This window comes from Gigantopelta aegis, chromosome 3 (assembly GCF_016097555.1).
Source record: "Gigantopelta aegis isolate Gae_Host chromosome 3, Gae_host_genome, whole genome shotgun sequence".
In the NCBI taxonomy this organism is placed as follows: domain Eukaryota; kingdom Metazoa; phylum Mollusca; class Gastropoda; order Neomphalida; family Peltospiridae; genus Gigantopelta; species Gigantopelta aegis.
In genome coordinates this window covers 41,116,514-41,144,244 of record NC_054701.1, presented here as the reverse complement: position 1 = coordinate 41,144,244, position 27,731 = coordinate 41,116,514, and the positions used below count along the sequence as shown (strand labels likewise).

Genomic DNA, 27,731 nt, shown 5'->3' with positions numbered 1-27,731 from the left:
TTATTCAGTCACCTTTTTTTTTTTTTTTTAATCAATGACAGGTCACCTTTGTGGTCAATCACAGTACAAAGAGAACTCCATAGTTTTACTACATTAAATGTTACGATCACTACACCACTTTGTATCAGTCTACCGAAGTCCATGCTGTTTTGTCGTGTCAGTATTGTTTCAGTTTTATCGAGGTTTATTTATCTAATGATTTGTTGTTGTTTTCACAGATCGACAGAAAAAAAGCGATTGTACATTTGATATGTGAAGGTTCTGTATAAAACACAAAAGATAAACACACCAACAGGTGAAGGCCATTATACTATAGAAATGTGTTCTCTCACCCTGGGTGAAAATACCTTTGCAGACTGAGCCCAACTATTTTCTTATACATAAATTTATAAAAAGTCACTATACTCACTTACATGTTCTGGGATGAACTCTTGCCATATTATTCATTGCCAATAAATAAATACATTTTTATTTAGTATTCAGTTGTTACACTACAGGTTGAAACCAGTGCCCAATACCCCCAAAAATTTAACTGATTTTTAGCTGATAAAAACATCCATCATATCTCTTAAAGCCGCACACCATAGTTCCATCCAGCGAAAATAAATTATAATTTGGTTAATCTACAAACCTGTAACACACTTAGATCACGTTTTTATCAAATGGAGTGAAAAAGCAGGTTTTATATCGATAAATACCATGGGAATCCCCATGTCCCAATTGCTTGAAATAATTTTGAAAGTTAGTATTCTGATGTCATCGGTAGATGTCGCTCAAAGCACAACAATGCCTACGTCACGACAAATTTCACAGACTTGGGGTGCGTTCGTTTCACGTCTCCTGGATATGTTCCAACTGTTCTGTCCTGGTTGTATCCCTCTCCAGGTATCGTAAGACTTAGCAAAATTATTGGTTTTAAGGGTTTGTAACGTTTTGTATTGAGACACTTACTTGTCTGAACTTTATTGTTACTGAAAATGTTTATGAACTGTGAAGAATAAATCACACAAATGAACAACAAATCGGATGTTGACTGCGCGAACCGTGCACGAGAAAACAAACCGAACCAAAATGATAACGGTCACGTGATATACCAACGTCTGTGACATTGAAATGGAAATATCCCCTCTAAAAATAGATTGGACCTCGTTTGCTTAACTGTTTTTTCTCGACAGAACGTCTTGTGAAAAAATGCAAAAAATCCATTTCGTGGTTTTACAAACATCAGGATTACCAAAAAGCACTTCAGGTGAATGGAAATGTGTATTCTAAATAATAAAATGTAAGTAAAGAGCAATTTTATTTGTGAAAATTGGGGTTTAATAGCGAAAAACAACGCCGTAATGGTTAACAAATAGCTGTAACTAGGGTGTGTCCCTTTAAATGGTATGTGACTCCTATTTTCTTGCAAGTAAATTAAATGAGAGGTACTGCCTGGGTGTGTTGATATGCTGCTTACCGTATACATAAATATGTTTGTGAATTAAATATACCATGAAAATCGTGAACATGTTGATAGGCCTGTGAATTCAGTTATGCGCTAAGTTATTTCCAATTTAGCTGTGAATAATACTCCTACATACAAAACATATTACATCACACTTCAGAATAAACAAAACACTGAGATATGTTAAAACAGTCTTTGAGTTCCAATAAATCAGAAGGCGTTGGAGCAGTCCTCGTTTCCGATGAGAGTGCTATATTTGTACGCAAACCAGAGGCATGTTCAGGAGAGTGAGTGATTGTGGTCGGTCGCTAGACTGGTTTTTGCACATAACGTTAAACAAATGTGATGTGATAGAAGACAATGGTACCAGTCAAATTGTTCACAAGTGCTCAGTGTTCTTGGCCCAATAAGACATGTAAACTTCAATACAATGAAATGTCTGACATGTGATCGTCATAAGTCTCCCAGAGAAATGTATTGTAGATTCACAGTTCAAACTAGCGGCACACTAAAAGCAGTCCATTTTTTTGTGAAGTAAAAATTGACCTGCTAAAATTACAATAGAATTGCAGGTAATTTTTCAAGAGATAAATGTATACTAAAATAAATTATATTTAGCTGAGGCTAAGTTCGGGATTCTGTTATAGTTTACCTCTTGCATTTTTATATTGCTGCTGTTCATCACTTAGGCCTACAGTTTGCATTTACTAAGTTTAACACCCAGTAGCGATGTATTTTTCGTGCTGGGACTGTGATCAATGACTTTTAAGTTCTTATTTTTTAATGAAATCATAATAAGCAATCTTTACAATTTATACCTGTGTGTAAGCATATACATCTGTACATATTTTGGGTGGTCTTAAAAAAAATGATAATCCTACTGAATATGTAGCAATCCGTTCAAAATTGTAAGTAAAAAAAAAAAATGATGCCAATAAGCGTCACATTTGTTTTACTTATAATTTTGAAGCTGTTGCTATTTTAACAATATTTCTTGTATGGGTCTAAAATTTTCATCGAATGTAGCAAATATCTATGTAGTTACAGTTCTCATTGGGGCTTTCTTTAATACATTTTCATATTCAGTAAGGTTATTATTTTTTTATCGGGCATCCGATATATATAGGCGTGGGACATAGCCCAGTGGTAAAGCACTCACTTGATGTGAGGTCGGTTTAGGATTGATCCCCGTCGGTGGCCCATTGGGCTATTTCTCGTTCCAACCAGTGCACCACGACTGGTATATCAAAGGCTGTGGTATGTGCTATCCTGTCTGTGGGATGGTGCATATAAAAGATCCCTTGCTGCTAATCGAAAAGAGCAGGTTTCCTCTCTACATATCTGTGTGGTCCTTAATCATATGTCTGATGGCATATAACCGTAAATAAAATGTGTTGAGTGCGTCGTTAAATATAACATTTCCCAATATATATAGATCTAAATTTTAAATTAGTTTTTTTTCATTTCAGAAATATATTTCCTTATTTACTGATGACAGCCAAGTAGTTGGAACGACTAGATTCTAGAGAATGGGCCGGACACGGACAAGAGTATCTGCATTCAAAGTGTTTATGAACAAAACCACAAAAAACAATGAGTTCGATCAAATTAAGTCCGGTGAACATAAAATCAAAGATCGTGCCATTTACAGACGTCGGAAAAAAAGCAAATTTGGTGAACTTTCCGATCATGTGTCTGTATTGTCAGCTACACCTGAGAGGAAAACTAGAAGTAGTTCTCAAGGAACTAGTACAAAAAATACAAATACTGAATTAGTAGAAAGTATTTCTAAACAACTGCCTGAAGCGAAACACAAAACTAGGCACAGAAGTGTTTCAGGAGAGATTAGTACAAAAGTTGACCTAGTTTCAGAAAATGTGACAGATAGCTTGCCTCAACGTGATCTCAGGAAAAGAGAGAGGAAAAATACTACCAACGGTGGTGACACAGAAAATTATGTGGAAGAAAAGTTGACTAACAAGTTGGTGAAACGTGGAAAGAAAAACAGAAAGATTTCTACTGAAAATATAAAAATAAATGATGACAAATTAAAAAGTGATTTGAAGAAAACTGATAAACGTAAAAACAGAAAGATAACCAGAATTGTCTCAGCAGGTGATGACTTGCAAAATGATTGTGCAGAAAGTGTTTCTAACATGCCTGCTAAAAGGAAACACAGGGAAGAATTGGTAGAACAAACTGAAGTTATTAAGCAAAACCGTGAAAGAAAATCTAAAACCAAGAAAAGAAAATCTGCCACCAGATCTTCTAGTTCGATGTACACCTCAGTCCATGAGGATGCGAGCACATTTGATGACAAGCAGACAGCATCTCGGAAATCTAAACGGTCTTCTGAGAATTTTTATGATGAAACAGATGTGGCCATCATTGATGATGCAGTAGAGATGGTTCCAGAAGTTATTGATGTAAATTTAATGAAATCATCATCTGCTGTACAGATAAAAGAAAGAAAAACCAGAGTTGACAGTAAAAAAGTGAGTAAAAAGTTTACAAAAAGTAAAAGCACAAGTGATATTAATACACGTGTCAGCAAAATGAGTAGCAGTGGTGCACGTTTGAATATCCCTAAATCTGTGCTGATTTCAAAATGGAAGACATTTTCTGAAATGACTGATGATAAGGGATTCAAATGCAGTTCTCCATCATCACCACAGAGTTTTGAGATAAACGATGATGACACATCAAAACAGGAAAACAGTCCCAATGTAAATTCAACTTTCACCATCAATAAACATGACAGAAGCAAAGATAAACAAATAAAATCAAAAAAGGTAAAAGAAACTAAAACAATGCGTAATAAAAATAAGCAGACGTCAAAATCAGTGCAAGAATATGATGCAGCGTCTGATCGCTCTTCCTCTGAGGGTAATGATGAAGAAGAACGTACTGCAGATGTCACTTTGGATGATGCAGACGTCACTTTAGATGATGCAGACGTCACTATGGATGATGCAGACGTCACTATGGATGATGCGGATATCACTATAGATGATGCAGACGCCACTGCAGATGATGTACAAAAAACACACAAGAAACCAAGGTAAACTTTGTTTTGAGACATTTTATTTTTACTTTAATACATGTAGTATGTACAATGACATGAAACAGTTTCGAGTGTAGAACTAATTTTCTCAGCACATTTTACATTTTCTTTTCAATATTTACTTTTATGGGGAAGAAAAACAAATGTTTTCTTATTATAATACATCTGCATATTTTAAATTACAGATATTTGGTGTCTAAAATAAACGAAAAGATTAGAACATGAAGTGGCAACAGCGGGTTTCCTCTCAATATCTGTGTGGTCCTTAACCAAATGTCCGACCTCATGTAACCATAAATAAAATGTGTTGATTGTGTCATTAAATAAAACATTTCCTTTCCTAAAATAAATGATTTAATACTTGGTCTAGAATATGTTAGAGAAATTCACTTATACCACATGAGATACTCTTAGCAAATGGCAGCAATGTATCTTTTACATACGATGTATACAACACAGACTTTGGTATACCAAATGTGAGGCACAGAGGAGGTGGTGTTGTGGTTACACCATTGGACATACAGCTGGTAAGCACAGGGTTCGCAGCCCAATACCGGCTCCCACCCAGAGCAGGTTTTAATGACTTGGTGGGTAGGTGTAAGACCATTACACCCTCTTCTCTCTCACTAACCACTAACAACTAAACCACTGTCCTGGACAGACAGCTGAGGTGTGTGCCCAGGACAACATGCTTGAACCTTAATTGGATATAAACACGAAAATAAGTTGAAATGAAAAATAATGAATGAAAATCATTGGTTCTACTGACAGGGCTTGAATTTAAGGCAGCTACATGTATGTGGCAAATTACTGCAGTGCCCTAGTCACATTTTCCCCTTTGCTGCGAATCAAAAAGAGTAGCTCATGAAGTGGCGACATCGGGTTTCCTCTCTCAATATCTGTGTGGTCCATAACCATATGTCCGACGCCATATAACATTAAATACAATGTGCTGAGTGCGTTTTTAAATAAATCATTTCCTTCTTCTTTAGTCATATTTTCCAATGCCCTGAAAATTGAACAGTATCGCAGCCAAAGTTTGAAACTGGCCGTGCCTTATTTTACATGTTACTAATTGGTCATCATAATTTGAAAGCAACTTCCAAAAGTTGTTTTATTTCAAAAACATAAAATCATTCACACTTCTTTTATTTTGATTAAGACACTTGTTGTATGTTACCCTGTCTTCTGGCTGTAATGCCCTAAAACAAATCTCCATCAGTCTAGGCTAAATGGCCTTTCCCTGTAATTTGACAAATTCAAGGCCTGTACTGAGTGGGATTGATCCTATGACCAGTCAATCTATCATTAAGCTGTATTCCACCCATATATGTTTTTAAAGATATTACCTGGCTGCTAATATCAATACCAATGCTATATAAGAATTAAAAAAAAAGAAATGGTGAATTTATCAATGTATAAAAGTCTTAAATTGTATAAAATCGCGTAACATAATGAAGCAAATTTATTCTACAAATGACAAACAATTTTTAGAATTAAATTTTTATCATAATTTTTTTTATTTGGTTAGTTAAAAATACACAAACATCAGTTTCTAACGTTCTTTTTATGACCTGTTTTATGTAATGATGTCATATTCTGATGTTTATCGAAGGATAACATCCATTTTTTTTGTAAGTGCAATCAAAATTAAGTAAATTGTAATTTATTATATAGATGTTTTTGTTTTAGAATGCTGGCTTTGAAGACGAAAGATTGTGGAGTTCTGCTGCTGCTGCCTCACCCTCGACAGATCTGTCTCCAGGGACGAGCGTTGATCGGGGTCGTATGTGGCAGTGCCAGTATCCTGCAATACAGCATAACCAGGAACTTGCCACCTTGCAGAGTTTTCTCCCCTTCCAGCAACAGTCTTCTGACCCTAGAAACCTCATTGGGAGTCAATCTGTCAGTGTTAAAACCAGATATAGCAGATCTTTCAGATGATTCTGCTTTGTTAGATGAGATTGATTCTAAGACTGACGAATTGTATGTTTTGTTAAGAATCGACAGAATCCACTCGGATTCGTTAGATTACCTGTGTGACGTTCCGCCTTACACGAATCTGTTTTCCCTGAGTATTGGTGCTTCCAAAAGGTGTAACAAAGTTCTGCAGTCTGTTGGCCTAGCTGTGGCGTCACCTGATAGGATAAATTTGTCTGTTTTGTCTTTATCTGACGGTTACGTCCGTTCCATTGACAAGTGGGTTAACCTCATCAAATACAGTGGTAAGTTATGTAACAATTTAAACAAATTTAAACTAGTCTCATGAATAGCATTTGTAGTAATTTAATTAACCATTTATTGTGTCTCACACTATAAAACTACCTCTTTCCTAGGTTAACTTCCGGTTCCTTTAATATTTGTGCTCAGTTGTGTATGTGTGTGTCTGTCTATGTCTGTGTGTGTGTGTTTGTCTGTATCTGTTTGTGTGTGTGTGTGTGTCTGTATCTGTTTGTGTGTGTGTGTCTGTATCTGTTTGTGTGTGTGTGTCTGTATCTGTGTGTATGTGTGTCTGTATCTGTTTGTGTGTGTGTGTGTGTGTGTGTCTGCATCTGTTTGTGTGTGTGTTTCTGTATCTGTTTGTGTGTGTGTGTGTGTATCTGTTTGTGTGTGTGTGTATCTGTTTGTGTGTGTGTGTATCTGTGTGTGTGTCTGTATCTGTTTGTGTGTGTGTGTGTGTGTGTATCTGTTAGTGTGTGTCTGTATCTGTTTGTGTGTGTCTGTATCTGTTTGTGTGTGTCTGTATCTGTTTGTGTGTGCATGCTTGTGTGTGTGTGTGTGTGTTAAAAGTCCTTTGACATCATTTTGTAAAGCCATATCAGGCCTTGTGATTTAAAATATGCAGACAGGCTGTTTTTTAACTCACTGAGAACAAATCCTTAAAAATAAGTTGACTCATTGATATTACCCATTTTAATCTTATGTTTTCTTCTGGGGGCGAGACATAGCCCAGTGGTAAAGTGCTCTCCTGATGTGTAGTCGGTCTAGGATCGATCCCTATCGGTTGGCCAATTCAGATATTTCTCACTCCAGCCAGTGCTCTATGTAGTGCCGGATTTATAAGGTGGCAATTGCCCCGGGCCACCTTGCCAGAGGAGCCCCCCAGAATAAGGACTTCCTTTATCAAAAAAAATGTAATTATTATAAAATTAGTCAATTTTTTTATTTGTCATGTAATTTAATTTCTGTGTTGAGGGGCCCCCTAACCTGAAGTGCACCAGGTCCCCCCCAAGGTCTAAATCCGGCCTGGCTCCATGACTGGTATGTACAGTCCTGTCTTTGAGAAAGTGAATAATAAAGATGCTGCTGATGGGTAAATTATAGCAGGTTTTCTCTCGTACTACATACAGATTTTCCAAATCTTTCAAATGCAATAGTCAATAATTAATGAATCGGTGTGCTACAATGGTGCCATTAAAGAAAATCCTTCTTTTTCTTAAATTCACGTTTTCATATTTTTTTTCTCTGTTAGTAAACTGAACCTATTGTTGTTTTTTCAGACACACCCCCTGTTGTTCTAGTGTGCGCGGGAAAGAATTGTGGGAAGTCGACCGCTGCACGTATGCTGGTGAATGCGGCACTCAATGTGTTAGTTCTCGCTTCGATGATATTCAGTAACTGATACTTGTAAACCGGCCTCGGTGGCGTCGTGGCAGGCCATCGGTCTACAGGCTGGTAGGTACTGGGTTCGGATCCCAGTCGAGACATGGGATTTTTAATCCAGATACCGACTCCAAACCCTGAGTGAGTGCTCCGCAAGGCTCAATGGGTAGGTGTAAACCACTTGCACCGACCAGTGATCCATAACTGGTTCAACAAAGGCCATGGTTTGTGCTATCCTGCCTGTGGGAAGCGCAAATAAAAGATCCCTTGCTGCCAATCGGAAGAGTAGCCCATGTAGTGGCGACAGCGGGTTTCCTCTCAAAATCTGTGTGGTCCTGAACCATATGTCTGACGCCATATAACCGTAAATAAAATGTGTTGAGTGCGTCGTTAAATAAAACACTTCTTTCTTTCTTTGATACTTGTAATTGTTGCTAGAGAGTCTTTAAAATTTTATTATTACTGTGTGATTGAAACCTGATCCTATAATGTGATACATTTGTTTTTTCATGGCAATGTCAGATAGAAGTTGATGATTCATAGGTGACTAATCAAAATGTGGATCTTTAATAATTAAATTTGTGTTACGTTCATTACAATATAACGTCATCCCATTGGTCCATTGGTAGCAGTGGGAGTTTATTTATTTGTCGATGAACGTAAAAATTATGTCGTCAGGGAATATCATATCTGATGACGTTATTTTATATGGGCAAGTGTTATTAATTGTTTATGGACCAAAAATAATTCAAAATAAAGTATTAACTTTGAGTGTTATTATTAGCAAGTATGATTCAAATTTCATCATAAGTATTGTCGGTTATTTCTTTTACATTCATCTTGGTATGAGCACAAACAAATCATCAGCAAACTTATGTGAGAACGGCTTCACAGATTCACAGTTTACGGATGATTCTTTTTGTTCATACCAAGATGAACGTAAAAGAAATAACTGACAATCCTTAAATAAAATGTCTTGGTGGTTTGTACAATATTTTTGAAAATATTAACTAATTAGCATTCACTTTTAATACACTACCGGTATCTTATTTGTAAAATGTCAAAATATTGACTAATTATTTTGGTCTTTTATTAAATAAATATTGTATCCAGTCGTAAACAAACAGGTCATATACCATGTTCTGGCTTAATTCAGGATAGAAAACAAAAGACAAGAGTAGAGCCTACCATATTAACAATACTGTAACATGATGTCAACAGTATTGCATTAAAAACAAACTGGTACCACACTATTCAGGGTTTGAGAAATGGTTAGTAATTTAGTGAAATTGAGCAGAAAATCTGTTTGCAAAGTTTAGCTTCAGTTAGCCAGATAAAATATAATAACAAAATAATAATATTTTTCAATGAATTCTGTGTATTTGATTTTCAAATTAGCTCCTTGGCGAATTAATAAAATTCAACTTTAATTTGCAATTTGATGATTTGGGGAGAAGCCGCTTTACCATACTGTTGTTAGTCAGTTTATCAACTATTTGACACCTGTTTACATCCACTGAAGGTCCAAGTACATCTGTCGTGGGCATATTCTTAGATTTTCTCAAAGGTATTCAACCGTTATGTCCAGGGGCGGGGTGTAGCCCAGTGGTAAAGCATTAGCTTGATGCGTGGTCAGTTTGGGATCGATCCCCGTCACTGGGCTCATTGGGCTATTTCTCGCTCCAGCCAGTGCACTACGACTGTAACTACCCTGTCTGTTGTGGGATGGTGCATATAAAAGATCCCTTGCTGCTAATCCAAAAGAGTAGCCCATGAAGTGGCGACAGTGGGTTTCCTCTCTCTGTATCTGTGTGGTCCTTAACCATATGTCTGGTGCCATATAACCATAAATAAAATGTGTTGAGTGCGTCGTTAAATAAAACATTTCCATCCATTATGTCCATAGTAGTACACACAGTGTAATTCTAACGTTTGCCATGTGAATGATTTGAGTGTAATTTTTAATTTCAGAACCAGTGAGGTGTGTTTTCTTGAGTGTGACGTCGGTCAGTCGGAGCTCACACCGTCTGGCTCCATCTGTCTTCACAGACTCACTGAGCCTCTGTTAGGTGAGTTTGTCTTGTTACTGTAACCGGTCTCGTGAAGTGCAGTGATAAACCATTGACTTTAAGGCTGGAAACTTCTATGTTCACATCCCAATACCAGCTTCAACCCAGAATAATCCAGCTAGTGCACCACGACTGGTATATCAAAGGCCGTGGTATGTGTTATCCTGTCTGTGGGATGGTGCATATAAAAGATCCCTTGCTGCTAATCAAAAAGAGTAGCCCATGAACTGGTGACGGTGGGTTTCCTCTCTATATCTGTGTGGTCCTTAACCATATGTTTGACGCCATATAACCGTAAATAAAATGTGTTGAGTGCGTCGTTAAATAAAAAAAACATTTCCTTCAACCCAGAATAAGGTAACATTTCATTGGGGTGGTTGGGTGCTTCCATATTGACTTCTAGGGTTCATGCAAATAATAACAATCGTGAAATTTGCATGTCGTTTTCCAGTACTAAAACGTAATGGAATTTGTATTTAGGCCATGGATAATTGGAGAAAATATAAAATGTACTGTTGTGTCATAAACAAAAGTAGGAACATTTTCCTCTGTGCACCCATACCCAACTTACCGGCCTCGGTGGCGTCGTGGTTAGGCCATCGGTCTACAGGTTGGTAGGTACTGAGTTCAGATCCCAGTCGAGGCATGGGATTTTTAATCCAGATACCGATTCCAAACCCTGAGTGAGTGCCCCGCAAGGCTCAATGGGTAGGTGTAAACCACTTGCACCGACCAGTGATCCATAACTGGTTCAACAAAGGTCATGGTTTGTGCTATCCTGCCTGTGGGAAGCGCAAATAAAAGATCCCTTGCTGCTAATCGGAAAGAGTAGCCCATGTAGTGGCGGCAGCGGGTTTCCTCTCAAAATCTGTGTGGTCCTTAACCATATGTCTGACGCCATATAACCGTCAATAAAATGTGTTGAATGCGTCGTTAAATAAAACATTTCTTTTTTTCTTTCTTTCCATACCCAACTTTGTAGCAGTCTATATAGAAAACATTTCCCACAGTGTTTACAAATATCTCCCAAGTGGAGTACACTTTACAGTTTGTACATTTTGATACTACTTGCCAATGCCAATGCCAAACAGGTTAACGTGCACATTCGGAGCAAGCTGTTGTAGCGTGCGCCTGTCCTGACACAAGTACCAACCTCGGCCGGTTCCTCCGTCCAGGACAGGAAGAGGTTGGGGAGGTGAAGGAGGGACCGCCTGCACTGGCAGGTACAAGGGAGCACCAGCAGTCCAACCGTAGTTGGTAACAGGCGGGAGGTGGTATGGTGCTATGTAATTTCTGTAGGATTAAGCCAAAGAGAAATGGTGTGCATTTTTAATGAAGAAATTTTGGCGCAGTTTTGATGGTCGTTCTAAAGGTGAATGGTAGGGAGCTACGTATAAGTTTGGATTTTAGTAGGCCGAGAGTAGCTCTTAATTAAGACCTCGTTGATGCTGGGGTGTCTCCCTAGGTTGCCCATAGGGCCCTTAGATTAGAAAGGGCCTGATCTCTTCTGATCTACTACTTGCTAAACTTGAACATTTTTATATGGCTCTTACTGAGTGTTCATTACTAGACAACAGGCAGTGATTTTTGACAGATACTACAGTCTCCATTACTGTCTACGTTTTATGCTTATAGCTGTTAAGCAGATTCAGCCACCAACTTTTCTCAAAACAGCTTCCTACTTTCAAAGATAATGAGGACATCCTGCTTTATTTAAAGAAAAATAATAGGTCTGTTTTGTGACATCGGAATATGTTTGTGTGAAAATATTCAATTGTAGGATTTGTTTTATTTGTGATAACATCAGTAAGTGATCAACCATGGATTAAGCATTTAATTTTTTCTTTTTAGGACCTCCATTTACACACCAAAGAGAACCACAGAGGTATATGGGGTTTTTTTCTATTGTGATAGGATACAAAACATTTCTTATTTATATTAATTTTAAATTTCTCAGACTTGAAATATTTCTTATTTATATTATTTTTAAGTTTCTCAAACTTGAAATATGCTTTGTTTATATTAATTTTAAATTTCTCAAATGTGAAATATTTCTTATTTGTATTAATTTTAAATTTCTCAATTTTGAAATATTTCTTATTTATATTAATTTTAAATTTCTCAGTTTTTAAATATGTAAATTTTATTTTGGTATCTTAGACTTGAGTTATACTTAATGTTAGGTTTGAAGGGATTTCATTATTTCAATTTAGTCGTTAATAACATTGTGACTGTATTTTATTCTTATGACACTCATTGTCTTGCATTAACATATTTAAACATATATAAGGACTATATAATTTTAATGTTACGTTTTAAATGACAAACACTGTTTTTGTGATTATTTAACAGTGTATGCACTTCCATTGCCACTTCTGTTATTACAGCAGCTAGAAAATGTAAACTGAAAGGATTTTATATTTAAGCGGCGGGACTTAGCCCAGTGGTAAAGCACTCGCTTGATGCGCTGTCGGTCTGGGATCGATCCCCATCGGTGGGCCCATTGGGCTATTTCTCGTTTCAGCCAGTGCACCACGACTGACATATCAAAGGCCGTGGTATGTACTATTCTGTCTGTGGGATGGTGCATATAAAAGATCCCTTGCTGCTAATCGAAAAGAGTAGCCCATGAAGTGGCGACAGCGGGTTTCCTCTCTCAAAATCTGTGTGGTCCTTAACCATATGTCGGACGCCATATAACCGTAAATAAAATGTGTTGAGTGTGTCGTTAAATAAAACATTTCCTTCCTTCCTTCGTGTATTTTGTATATTGTTTGAAGCATTCATTTATGCTTTTGACATTCAGTATTTGGTTCAAAGTACAGTCAGACCTGTCTTAAGCAGATCTTTAAAAATGTTTGTTGTCATTGTTATTTGGATTGTTTTTACTGTCTGCACTCTTAATGTGCATTCTATAGTTTACAGAGAACCACAATTTACTGTGCTTTCAAAACAAACATATTTTAGTGATTAGAGGATCCAATTTAGGTGACTTCTGACCACATTATCTAGACAGGTAGTCACTTTCTAGAGGTTGAAAATTGTAATTTATTTAGAAACTCAAGACAGGTAGCAGCTGCTTGTGGCAGGTTTCACTGTAATGGCTTTTCAATTTATGGTGTCTTTGGCTAAAGAACATTTAATGTTCTTTTCAGTATGTGTTTCTTTGGAGGCGCCACTCCCTCAGACAACCCGAGTGTGTACGTCAGTCAGCTGCAGTATGTCTACAGTTCCTATAAGAAGATGCGATCGCCAGCTCCTCTCATAGTCAACACCATGGGCTGGATTGACGGTACTGGCAGTCATGTTTACACACAGACATTTTCAGAACCTTTGTTATCAAAAAAAGAAGTTTGTTTTGTTTAACAATACAGTGGCGTAGGAAGGTGCCAAAAAGGTGGGGGGGGGGGGGGGGGGGACACTTTTATATTTACACACTTTTACACTATTATAAAGCAAATATAAAGCAAAAATATCTGAAAAGTGAGGGGGGGGGGGAAACATGCCCCCCTTGACCCTTCGCTTCCTACACCAGTGCAACATCACTGACGTCAACGACAGTCACTTTTTGCACCCTTGTTTTGGCTTCGTACACAGTAAATAAAATGATATATTTGACAAATGGTACTTTTTATTTCTTTCATCTTTTGAAACTTAAAATTAATATTTTGTCCAGAATTATGAAAAATAACAATAACGTTGTCCGCTTGTTATAAAAATTTGACAGGGGTCACGATTATTAGACCAGTTTTTATTTTAATGTGGCGAAGCATTGTAATAATATAGCTAATTTTGAATTTGAATCAGTATTTCAATGACGTCACTTTGAATCGCCTTACAATAACCATACACTGGGTACATGATGTTTCCGTTTTATGAATGCTGGAAAAATTCCAATGCAAACTTGCTATTGAAATTTTTTTGTTTGAACATTACTAATACATCTGAATGTGTTTGAAGAAAATCTTGTGATTAAAAAATTGTACCTTTTACGAAATATGGATTTCAAGTGAAATTACGGTAAGATGTGCTATATTTATTGTGTATGAACTCCAAAAAGGGTGCGAAAAGTGACTGTCGTCCACCTTAGAACACATTGATTATTTAATCATCAGCTATTGGATGTCAAACATTTAGTAATTTTGGCACCAAGTCATCAGAGGAAACCCGCTACATTTTTCCAAATGCAGAATGGGATCTTTTATATGCACCATCCCACAGACAGGATAGCACATTCCACAGCCTTTGATATGCCAGTCGTGGTGCACTGGTTGGAATAAGAAATAGCCCAATGGGCCTACTGACGCAGATCAATTTCAAACCTACCGCACATCAAGCGAGTGCTTTAACCACTGGGCTACGTCCTGCCCCGCCCAAACCGTTGACAATCAACACAATATAGTTCAAGCAGTTATTTACCAAATATAGTTGATTTTGGTAGCTATAAAAGATCAGGGCGGTGCATAGCCCATTGAAAAAACGTTCGCTTGATGCGCATTCAGTTTGGGCCCATTGGGCTATTTCTCGCTCCAGCCAGTGCACCACGACTGGTATATCAAAGGCCGTGGTATGTGTTATCCAGTCGAGGCATGGGATTTTTAATCCAGATACCGACTCCAAACCCTGAGTGAGTGCTCCGCAAGGCTCAATGGGTAGGTGTAAACCACTTGCACCGACCAGTGATCCATAACTGGTTCAACAAAGGCCATGGTTTGTGCTATCCTGCCTGTGGGAAGCGCAAATAAAAGATCCTTGCTGCTAATCGAAAAGAGTAGCCCATGAAGTGGCGACAGCAGGTTTCCTCTCTCTATAATCTGTGTGGACCTTAACCATATATCCGACGCCATAAAACCGTAATTAAAATGTGCGTCGTTAATTAAAACATTTCCTTCCTATAAAAAATCACTAATTGCAGAATTTAGCTCAGTCAGTAGAATGCACATCTGAGGTCCTCGGGTTGTAGGATCAAACCCCCTCTATGGACTTGTTGGTTTTTTTCCATTCCAACCAGCATCACATGATTAATATATCAATATGGTAAAGTGCATATAAAAGATCCCTTGCTGCTGATGGAAAAATGTAGTGGGTTTCGTAAGACTAATGTTAGAATTACTAAATCCAATAGGCAATGATTAATTAGTCTGTGCTCTAGTCATGTTATTAGACAAACTATACTTATTAAAGGGACATTCCTGAGTTTGTTGCATTGTAAGATGTTTCTGACTAATACAGTATTTCTACAATTAAACTTACTTATTAAATATATTTTCTTGTTTAGAATATCAGTGTCTGTATATTCAATGTGTTTCTGGTCGTCTCAATATTTGGAACAAGCCCCAACTGGATTTTGTCTTCAAATAATTTTGTACGTACGTACGTAGTTGATAACATCTTAAACATTGCAGCAAAATCAGGAATGTCCCTTTAAATTTACTGTGCTGCTGTTTTGTTAGTACAGTTTATGTGATAGAAATGGGTTTCCTCACTCACTGTCGGAATAATCAGATGTTCGACACCAAACAACCATAACTTAAAATATTTTAATATACCAAGTTGTCATTAAACAAATCTTGCCTTTGAATTTGTTTGGTAGATATTTGTATGAGAAATTCCCCAAATAGCTTTTATTTTTACCTTAATTACAAATTTTGCTATATTTTGCCAAATTGTGAACTTTCCTTTTGGATTCAGTTTAATAATAATGTAGTTTTTTTGCAGGTTTAGGGTTGTGTCTCTTGATGGATACAATTCACATCACCATGCCGACGCTGATTATTCAACTTGATTCACCGTCGAGTCTCAACAGCTTCAAACCCATCACTCCAGAATACGTCGTCGAGGAGCCAGGATGGTGCTTCAGTCAAAAACCAGTAAGAAAACTTCCAGATGCCAGTCTAGTTTACTGTTATAACAACATTCAATAAAATATCAGAAAATATTTATCAGTAAAGTAATAACGCTGTCATTTCGAAGTGAAAATATCACCCAAAAAGTGTTCCTGTCACAGAAGAAAGTAATGATGTCGTTTATCAAAATGACATCATCGGTTGGTCACACAGTTTGGTCTAATTTTCTCAGGGGCGGGATGTAGCCTAGTGGTAAAGCACTCGCTTGATGTGCAGTGGGTTTGGTTGGGATCGATCCCCGTCGGTGGGCCCATCGCACTATTTCTCATTCCAGCCAGTGCATCACGACTGGTATTTCAAAGGCCATGGTATGTGCTATCCTATCTGTGGGATGGTGCATATAAAAGATCCCATGCTACTAATGGAAAAATGTAGCGGGTTTCCTCTCTAAGACTACATGTCAATATTATTACTAAATGTTTAACATCAAATTTTGTATATAGCTTTACCATGTTCTGTTATAGATCAAGTTTGACATTCATGACAATTTACCCGGGTTTCACAGAATTATGAATCTCCCAAATACAAAAATGTGTCGGGCCCAGTAGGGACTGTATTCCTTTAGCAGTACTCTCAGAACGTTTTTTTTTTTTTTTAAGATAATAGAAATGCAGAAGATAACCGTTTTGTTTGAAATGAAAATATACTGATTTATGTTCATTTATTTATAATTATATGTTGATATATTTTTGACCTGGATTAGGCTTCACAGCTGAATAGAAAAACACATGAACTTATAAGACTGAAATCTCTTTCGGACAATATGCAAAGGTGAGTCAACATTTACTTGAACTTAAACATGGGGCTTCTAGAATTTTTATAAAAAAATCCACTAGCCATAGGATCAAGTGATTTAAAAAATTTACTAGCCACAGTTAAAAAATCACTAGCCCTACTTTAAGTAAATACTATTTTACTAATAGTAATAATCTGATATGTCACCTAAAGAAGGAGACAGAGTTTAAAACCCGTTAGATTTAGTGGAGGGGACAGGATATTCATATTTACAAAATAGACTTAAATGCAGCATTTAATTGACAACTTTTTTTCACTAGCCATAGCAATGGTAGTTATGTACTATCCCAACATTGAATATCACTAGCCATGGCAACTACCACATTCTGTTAACAAGAACTGGTTACATAATTTTAAAATTTACATGAACACTGAGTCAGAATCTGTCTTATTACTTTCTCGTTGAGCTATTACCGTAATTTGTTGTGTATTGGCCACTGCACCAGATAAGCTGCATTTAGCAATAAATGTTTGTTTTTTGTGTTAAAAAAAAAAAAACGATTATGAGTTTGCCCACTCCAGCAGAAAGCTAGAATGATTAATGTGTGATCATGAAAATGATCGTTGCCACTAACATTGTTATTCAATAAGCGGTAACGTGTGTCAAGTTGCTTGTTTTGTTATTTTACACTGGGTGTAATAAAGAAAGAAATGTTTTATTTAACGACGCACTCAACACATTTTATTTACGGTTATATGACGTCAGACATATGGTTAAGGACCACACAGATTTTGAGAGGAAACCCGCTGTCGCCACTACATAAACTACTTTTTCCGATTAGCAGCAAGGGATCTTTTATTTGCACTTCCCACAGGCAGGATAGCACAAACCATTGCCTTTGTTGAACCAGCTATGGATCACTGGTCGGTGCAAGTGGTTTACACCTACCCATTGAGCCTTGCGGAGCACTCACTCAGGGTTTGGAGTCGGTATCTGGATTAAAAATCCCATGCCTTGACTGGGATCCGAACCCAATACCTATCAGCCTGTTGACCGATGGCCTAACCCACGATGCCACCGAGGTCGGTCCTGGGTGTAAGCGTAAATTAGTGAAAACAGTTGGTGAATTATTTTCACCTTTGAATTGCTATGATTAAATTAGTATCATTGTGTATGCATGGTTACACAAAAAAAGGGTGCATTGCACAGAGCTTCATTTGAACTGCCTTGTGAAAGCTTGGGAGGTGACAGATAGCAAGATCAGGGTCCGTGCTGCTTATCAAACATTTAGAGTCCAGACTCAATCTCTAATGACGTCATACGCATGCAATTTGTATGGCGTTGTCATGACATTAGTGTCTCAGACTCTCGAGTCTAGACTAAAACTTTTATAAGCACCAGACCAGCTCCAGGAAATTTTGACATGAACACTTTTGAATTTTGAATTTTGTTTTGTTATTTAGCTTTTGTGTAAAAAAAAAAAGAAGAAAAAAGGTCATATAGCCTACAGTGGCAGGTAAGCCACAGCAGGGGTCGAATTTTACGCTATTCCGCAAATAGTAAATTTCGAAACGGAATAGTAAAACAATTCTTCCAATATTCCGCCATGAAAGTGAAAATAAAGCACGGAATACAGAAAATCGCCTGCGACTATCCCGCTTACACTTTTTTTTTGAGCTACATTTTTCTGCAGAACAAATCCTCGCGCTACTAAGACCATCCTCGCGCTACTAAGACCTTTCTCATGCACTTACCGGTACAAAATAAACGTCTTTTTGATCGAGACTAATGTTTGGAGCGAGTTCGTTTGTAATTCCAGCTAGTACGCAGTAATGCATAGACTGGTATATAAACAATTGTTCGTTACGCAGTGTTGTACAGGGCAACGTTGCACAGTCAGGAAAACTAGTGGTACATTAAAGGGACATTCCTGAGTTTGCTGCATTGTAAATAAAATATTTCTATGATTAAACTTGCATATTAAATATATTTTCTTATTTAAAATATCAGTGTGTGTATATTCAATGTGTTTTTGGTCGTTTTAATATTTGTAAGAAGCCCAAACTGGATTTTGTCTTCAAATAATTTTGCACGTACGAAAAAATTATATTTTAGAGAATAAAATGAAATTTAATCTAGTACAAATATTAGAACGATCAGAAACACGTTTAATATACAGCTACTAATATTTTACGCAGAAAAATCTAGTTGATATGTAATTACAATCATTAAAAAGTCTCTGTTAGTTGATAACATCTTAAAAATTGCAGCAAACTGAGGAATGTTCCTTTAATAATTGAAGGGATAGTACATTTTTAGACTGAATAGTGTTTTTTGAAATTCACTATTCCTTTGGGATAATGGTAAAAAAATTAAATTTCAGCCCCTGCCTGTACAGGGGTGAATTTCAATGTTTTAAAATATGGTCTGTGGGCAAAACACAAAATATTAGGGTAATACTCATTCTGGGTGAGATTTGGTCCCAGGATTTATACCTGGTACCTACCAGATTATTTCATCATATATATTGTACAGTGTATATCGTTAATGATATACTTGTATAGTGAAAGCTTTCAAAACCACACACTCAGTAAACTGGAATTACCAGCCCCTTTTTAAATATCAGTACATAACAAAACCTTTCTAAACCCCTTAAAACCAGTTTTTACTTGATTCCATGGATGTCCAGTTTAAAGGTGTTTTACTGTAATTCCTTTCTTTCAATTTTTGCAGTGTTATTTTGAATTAGAAAACTGTTGTTCTAATTTTTTCCTTTTTGTGTTACATATGTATTTTGAACTAGAAATCTACTTACCACAGAAGCATATCATCACTGGGTGTCACTTCATCATATAAACTGCACTATGTACACAATTAATGGCATTATTTTATCTCTTTTTAAAAATCTGTTTGCAGTGTTATTTCGAACTGGAAGCCTGTTGACCACAGAAACATGTCGCTGCTGGTGTATTTGTCAGCTCTCGTCAAACCGAGGAAGACCCTAAACTCTCTGACCCCATACACCGTGCCGTGGTCTGCGGTCGGAGTTCACGTCTGCCACTACGCAGTGAAGCCATCCCAAGTGTTCTGTGCTCTCAATGCCAGCGTGGTGGCGCTGTGTCACGCTGACCTGGCACAGGTAATGTTTTTCATTTTTATTGCTTCTTTTAGCTTAAGGCATACAGTCTTAGATCTTAAAGGAACCGGCTTCATTGATGTAGTGGTCAAGCCATCGGCCATAAGATTAGGAACTGGGTTCATATCCAGGTGCCTGCTTCCACCGAAAGTGAGTTTTAACAGCTCAATGGGAAGGTGTAAAGCCATTAAGTGTTAGCAGCTAACCATTAACCTTTGTCTTGGACAGACAGCCCAGATAGCTGAGTTGTGTAGTCATATCAGCGTGCTTGAATCTTCAATAAGTTTTACAAAAACAGAAACAGAATCTTAAAGTGATGAGGAGTGTGTGGTGCATACCAATACTGTTGCATCAAAGTCTGAAGGTGTTGCAAGACGTATTTAAATGCTTGAACACTATTAGGCCAAACAAAATAAGTTTCTAGTCTGGTCAGTGCGCGCATCTATTTTGCCCTCACGCATCAACGTTTAACCCCCCTAAAATAAATCCCGAGGTATGACGTCTATTTTTGCAGGAGTAACCTGTGGGTTGTACAAAAAACCCTGTGCTGTTATTTAGGAAAATATTTAAGGTACCAAGGCAAAGGAGGGGGCACCATGGCCATTGAGGATAGACCAAAGTAGATGAGGAGGACATAAAAAACTAAATATACCCACCTTTTTGCCTTTTCTGTGCAATCCATGCTTTTAAAAAAAAGCACAAAAAAGCTGCATTGTGCATCAATTCTGGAACTTTGGTCTGACCAGAGACCGATTTACATTTTGTTTGCTTAATGGTAATTAAACATTTTCATGTACCGGTAGGTTCTTTTTTAGAGGGCAGGATTTAGGTCAGTCGGTTGAGTGTTTGCTTGAGGTGGTTGCGTCGCAGGATTGGACCACCTCAGTAGATCCATGGAACTGATTGGGTTTTTTTTTCGTTCCAACCAGTGCACCACAACTGGTCAAAGACCATGGTATTTGCTTTCCTGTCTGTGGGATGGTGCATATAAAAGATACCTTGCTACAAATGGAACAATGTAGTGGATTTTCTCTGATTACTATGAGTCAGAATTACAAAATGTTTGACATCCAATAGCATATGACTAATTAATCAATGTGTTCTAGTGGCGTTGTTAAACAAAACAAACAAACTTTATTTTAAATATGTACTCGGTCCTTTTTATAACAATGTTTTGTTTGAAATATTTATTGCTTTACATTTTGTCACATGAACTTTATATCCAAGTTCATAAGCACCTACATACAAATTCATCTGACATTTTCCACCCAAATTTTATTCTTATCTGAAAACTAGTGAACGATTATCGGTTATTAGGTCAACAATTTCTGAATTGCAAGTTATTTTTATTTTATTTTCAGGCTCACAGGCCCAATGAAGATTCTCCTTGGTTTTTTGATGAAGTGCCTGTTTGTCAGTGTCTTGGACTAGGTTAGTTAAAAGAATGATGTCGCTTTATGCCCACCCATAAATGGAGCAGATGGCATATACTGATGGAAAGAAATAAGGGAACACATCAAATTGTAGACCAAATTTAATTCACAACTAGTGTAGTAATGTCTGTATTTCATACCAACTTGTAATGTGGGATTGAATGTCTGTAGTGTTGAATGTGCTGCCTATATGTTCCCAGTCAACTTCTGACAGTATGAATTGATTTTTGATGCAGTCATTATTTCTTGTTGCTACATGTATCTGTGTGATCCTTTATTTCTTTCCATCAGTATATATCATTTGGCTTGTCCATTAATTTGTTTGTGTTCAAATGACTCTATACTGATGCTTACAAGTAGGGTCTTTTTTAAGAAATGTTTTTATTAGCTTTTTAATTCTCCATTACAATAAATGGGAAATAAAGAGGGTAAATAGTACTGTATTGATCGTGTCCATTATTTATTATTTTTTATACACCAGCTTGTACATACCCATCCCATTTCAGGTCACTGGTGTCCGTGGACATATTTGTTTGCTTTTAATATGACAATATTTAAGTGATTTTCATTTTTAAATTGTGAAATAAATTGCTAGCCAAATTGCTGTTTGTTATTTCAGTAGTAAAATTAGATGTTTTTAATTCTTCTTGGTGTTTGTTTTGGCTACACTGTGTACAAAACTAATGCTGTAGACTTTCTTTTTCACTTTCAGGTATTGTTCGTGGAATAGACATGGAGTTGAAGAAGATCTATATCACGACACCGCTGTCAGCTGAAAGACTGCAAAATGTTAATACAATCTTGAAGGGCAATAACACAATTCCGCATAACGTTCTCCTACAACAGGTAACTACACTATTATGGGTTTCTGGTGTTACCTTTGCCTGGTTCAGTCGGGGTTCGTCATCTAGTATGTCACAAGCCAGGTTATGCGCTACCATGTCTGTCTGACCGAGACAAAAGGAATATTTAGCATATTAGCACATTTTTAACTATGGCTGTTTTGGTGTCTAACACGATATTGTCATTTATCCTACAACCTACCTATAATATGTCATAAACCATTTGATGTACCAGTTGTGGGGGTCTGGGAAAAACTTGGGTCCATCAAGAGTGATTGATTCTGGCACCCATCACACAACAGGCCAGCACTCTACCACATATAAAAGACCCCTTTGTGCTGACTGATGATAAGAGTAAAAACCAGCCTCGGTGGCGCAGTGGTTAAGCTATGGTTAGGCTGGTAGGTACAGGGTTCGCAGCCCGGTACCAGCTCCCAACCCAGAGCAAGTTCTTAAAGGAGAGGACAATTAAGGCATTTGGCCTGGTATGCATATTCAACGATATATAATGCACATTATTGCTTAATATCAATACATATAATCGTATAGTTAATTAATAAAACGGTTAAATGTGACGGCTATTATATATAATGGGCGCAGCCATTTTGTACCTTCTCAGTGAGTACGCCTCTGGCAAGCTGGTGGTTACGTAATACTTAACGCATAACATCAGGAATGAGCCTTAGAACTAGAGAAACACAATCTACCTGGTTTTTACGGGATGATAAATAGTCATGCATTGCAATGTTCTGTAATAATACACATCCTAGTAAGCCAGCAATAGAGAATAAGTATATCAATATATACATATATTATTTTTCAATACAAAATAAAATACCATTGTCAAAGTGGCTATACAACAAGTCGAAACAATTAACAATGTTTTGCCCATGCATTAACATACGTACTGAAATGATACACTGATTGTTTTCTTAGTTAATTGGTCTATGCCGTTAGTCGCTTCTACCTGTGATTCCTAAATGGCAGGTGTGTATTTGATTGGTAACCAGACGAGCCAATTAATTGACGCTGTCTAGACACAAAATACATACCGGTATTGTGGAATATTACCTTTCGCCCCTAAAATTGTAATGGACATGGTTTATTACTGTAAATAGTTCTGTAAAATTATTGATTAAGTAGACTATTCCATCTAAAACCACAGAACTGACCAATTACGTAGTCCCAAAGAAAAGAAAATTGTCACTTGGGTATCGTGGGTTGTCGTTTTTGCTCCAACGTAGCATATCAATAGGCCTAATAGTGTACATTTTTCTTTTGGATTATTTAACAGAGAAAAATACTATAACCCCATTTTGTTCCGTTAATGCAACTTGAAATATATTTAGTTAAATAGTTTATTATATTATTTGCGTCATTTATGCTGTTTTACAAGTCAGGTTGATCAAAGAGAAGCGCCTTGTCGAAAATTACTGCTTTTGTTTACACTGTACATACAGGAGATGGTCAGGAGCTGACGTCACTTCGCCCCAAGCTATCCCACCAGACGTCACAAAAACTAAACAAAATGGCTGCCCCCTGTTAGCAGGAATAATCATGGTTTTTTTATTAACTCTAAAATTACACGTTTTTCATTTGCTAAAGTGTCAGTATGTGTTGGTGGTACGGGGATGCATCTTTCCAACACATAAGGCTCTTGTTGGAGTTGACCCTACCTTTAAGGGCTCAATGGGTAGGTGTAAGGCCACTACACCCTCTTCTCTTTCACTAACTACCAACCAACTAACAACTAACCCAATGTCCTGTACAGACAGCCCAGATAGCCGAGGTGTGTGCCCAGGACAGCATGCTTGAACCTTAATTGGATATAAGCACAAAAATAAGTTGAAATGAAATGAAAGAGTAAAAATGTGTCAGCTGCTAGTTTCTTCTCTTATTCTGTAAATAATCACATTCCAACCAGTGTACCGCGACTGGACAAAAACTGTGGTTTGTGCTTTCCTGTCTGTGGAAAAGTGCATATAAAAGATCCCTCGCAGCATTAGGAAAAATGTAGCGGGTTTTCTCTGATAACTACATGTCAGAATTACCAAATGTCTGACATCCAATAGCCAATGATTAATTAATCAATGAGCTCCAGTGGTGTCATTTTTTTTTTTTTTTTAAACTAAACCAATAGTTGCTAGTAACATGTTAATACTTAATATATGCTCAACCAGTGCCCCATGACTGGTATGTGCTGTCCTGTCTGGGGAAAATACCTGTAAAAGATTCCTTGCAAGTAACGGCAAAATGTAGTTGGTTTCCTTTAAGACTATTTGTCAGAATTTTCAAATGTTTGACAGCCAATATCTGACGATTACTTAATTGATATGCTCTAGTGTTGTTGTTAAAGAAAACAAATTTTAACTGTAATAGCCACTGATGAGCATTGTTTAGTGTAAATTTTATTTACAGTTATATGGCGTCAGACACAGATATTGAGAGAGAAAACCCACTGTCGCCACTTCATAGGCTACACTTTTCGATTAGCAGCAAGGGATCCTTTATATGCACCATCCCACAGACAGGGTGGTACATACCACGGCCTTTGATATACCAGTAGTGGTGCACTGGCTGGAATGAGAAATAGCCCAATGGGCCCACCGACGGGGATCGATCCCACACCAACCACGCATCATGTGAGCGCCTTACCACTGGGCTATGTCCCGCCCCCAATGTACTGGGGTGTCTTTGTAAAATCCTTCCTTTGTTTGGCATTGTGCTTTTTTGTTCACTATAAAACAATTATAATGTAATTATGTCAATTATAATGTAATTATGTCAATTATAATGTAATTATGTGTATTTATAATGTAATTATGTTTTTTTTTTTCTTTACATTTTGTGTGTTTTACCTTTATTTTTAAAATCTTATGTAAGAATTTTCACTTACGAGAATATTTCTTTTTATCCTGTTTTATTTTCAGAAACGTGTCGACTTCATCCCGTATGTGGACACGGTTCTCATGACACAAACTGCCGGCAAGTTTCGTGCTCGAAGAATAGCAAGGAGATAACTGCCACAGAAAATCCTGTCTCTTGCCAAACAACTCATTAATTACTCATGTACCTTTAAGAAATTCATTTTAATGAATGCAAAGTAAATCATCTCAAATCTCTTTTAATCTCAGTTGCTCAAAACATATCAAAGTCAAGAAATTATTCTATGGTATAATTTTCACCAACAACTGTTGTGTTTATTTTTGAACCATATATATGCACGGATCTGGGGGGGGGGGGTGAGTGCGCACCCTTTCCCTTAAACTTCAAAGTACAATTTAAATCGTAATGTATGCTAGTGTACATTCGAATACCATAGGTTTCCTTTTTGGATGTTGACCTCCCTCCCTATAAAGATCATGCAGCTGTCATCGAATTTATTCGTTTGTTTCATTCAGTGTTGAGATAACGGTATTTGATGGTCTTTAATTATTATAAATGTCAATGTTTTGTTCATGCAGTTACTCTTTGCCCTGATATAATATGACGTAAAAGAAACTGATTTCATGCTAGTCACAAGATATCACTTTTTATGCAGTACAAGTCTGACTCAATTCATTTACTTTGTAATAGACTTTCACAGGCTTTCTTGTTTTACATTGAAATTTCAATGTATGTATATAGTATATGGAAATATAGTTTTGTGTCAAAACAAAATTTACATATTCAGGGCACAATATTTAATTTGATTCGTCATTCTGTTCATGCAAATCATCAGTCATGACATGACACAGCTTCCTGAAGTTCCACAGTTCTACCGTTACAGAATAATGCAGGCCTCTAAGAATTGAAAATTCACTTAATGCATTTCTGTTAATTGAACTTATTGTGGCTAACCCACTGCAACAAAGTAAATTATCATATTATGCCCTAAATTTAATACACAAATGAACAACAAAATTATAATATTTGCACAATTTTTGCACAGTTTTTCAGAGGCTTGTAAAGTTGGTATTCTAACTCATTAGCCTGTTACATTGTCTGTATACATTAAAATCTCAGTGTTTGATATGGATTGTATACTGTTAAATCGGAAACCAGTGACTGACAAATAAAAACAGTGAAATAAAAAAAACCCCATATCTTTGAGTGTTTTTGTTTTGTTTTGTTTTTATTAAAAAAAGAAATTACACACAGATGTAAACTGTTAAACAACCGAGGGTCACACTACTGACTAATTTCTATTAAATATGGGACCAGTTCAAGTGTTTTGGAATATAAAATGCACACCAATTGATCATAGTTGTACGGTCTCCCATTTTTGTAGGGGGTGGGGGCAGACTGGTTTTTGCCCAAATTGAAAAATGCCTGAATCTGGATAACAACATTTATGTTATATAGGGTTGCAAACGAATCACTACTACTCATTACATGGATTACAGCTAATTTTACGGGTGGAATGATGGAAATACATGGTAATTAAAAAGGTCTCGGGTTAGTATGTTTTGCCCAAATATCTGAAAAAAATTGCCAGAATTTGAGGAATTGTTTCAGCACGGGGGGGGGGGGGGGCAGTTGCCCCCCTGCCCCCTGTCTCATAGGCTTATGTAATTGATTGACGTAGACAAATGAAAACTTGTAGAACAAAAAACTAAATTTGTTCCAATAATAGAAGTGGGACAGGCAAACATGTTTTTAACAAACAATTTTAGGGAATTGTTCTTGGCAAAAAAGAAGAAAAAGATTTCCCCCACTTTGTAACAAAAACCCTATTAGGTTTAAGGCTGATGGGCATTGGGTTTTTATTCCATTACTGTCCAATTTGAACTTTTACGCTCGAAACCAATTTAGAAAGGAAAGCGGTAATTGGTTAATGACACTATAGACATTTTAATTGGGGGTTTTTGGTGGTTATTTTGATACTTGATCATGAGTGTAACAGAAAAAAAACCCACTGCAGTTCCACAGGTTGTTTCTACAGAAAAGCTGCAATCGATCTGTTATATGGATTTTTCCATAGATCGAACATTAATAACCACAACCATCATGGGACATAAAAATGGATCCACCAATTTATTAATAAGAACTAATTATAAAAAAAACATCGATCTATCAAAGTATAAAATCCTATGACCCATTTTATTATATAACATTTAGTGAAATATCGGTGAAATAAAAGTGTTATCAGTCACTCAGTGACGGTAACACATTTTAGAGTGAAAATTTCACTATTTAACTCTAAATGTGTTATCATCACTGTAGAAAGTGTTGTCTTCACTGTAAGAAAGCTGGAACTATTTTGCTGCTGGCATTTTAAAAATAAAGATAAATTGCCAAAATTTATATAATAAATGGAACATTTCATGTTTTTTTTGTCAAATATAATCATGAGACTCGTGAGATATGATTGCAAACTTCACTCGATGAGATAAAAATCGTATTTGACAAAAAAACATGAAATATCCTCAATATATCTCAAGCGAGAACTCTACCACTGAGCTACATCATACTAATTCAATATTTTAAGATGCAGATAATGTTATATTGTTGCA

The 27,731-nt window shown here is 36.8% G+C and overlaps 1 protein-coding gene across 2 annotated transcripts; it reads left to right on the top strand.

Moving 5' to 3' along the window:
- Positions 1-132: 132 nt before the first annotated feature.
- Positions 133-26,323, top strand: LOC121368047. Of its 2 annotated transcripts, none has more exons than XM_041492563.1 (13): positions 133-156; positions 2,917-4,508; positions 6,204-6,736; positions 8,012-8,099; positions 10,086-10,183; positions 12,035-12,068; positions 13,339-13,475; positions 15,902-16,053; positions 16,793-16,860; positions 19,742-19,964; positions 21,323-21,392; positions 22,107-22,240; positions 25,167-26,323. In XM_041492563.1, exons 2-13 carry the CDS (start codon positions 2,977-2,979, stop codon positions 25,254-25,256), a joined length of 3,159 nt encoding a protein of 1,052 aa, XP_041348497.1. In that variant the 5' UTR covers positions 133-156; positions 2,917-2,976; the 3' UTR covers positions 25,257-26,323. The 2 variants fall into 2 exon arrangements, with proteins under 2 accessions (XP_041348497.1, XP_041348498.1); XM_041492564.1 differs by having other exon boundaries at positions 143-295.
- Positions 26,324-27,731: the final 1,408 nt, after the last annotated feature.

Excerpts from the sequence above, each read along its gene's own strand:
- LOC121368047 (XM_041492563.1), top strand. The coding sequence starts at position 2,977 with ATGGGCCGGACACGGACAAGAGTATCTGCATTCAAAGTGTTTATGAAC. Across the intron at positions 10,184-12,034 it reads ACTCACTGAGCCTCTGTTAG|GACCTCCATTTACACACCAA; the intron begins GTGAGTTTGTCT and ends TTTTCTTTTTAG. Across the intron at positions 19,965-21,322 it reads GTCACGCTGACCTGGCACAG|GCTCACAGGCCCAATGAAGA; the intron begins GTAATGTTTTTC and ends TTTTATTTTCAG.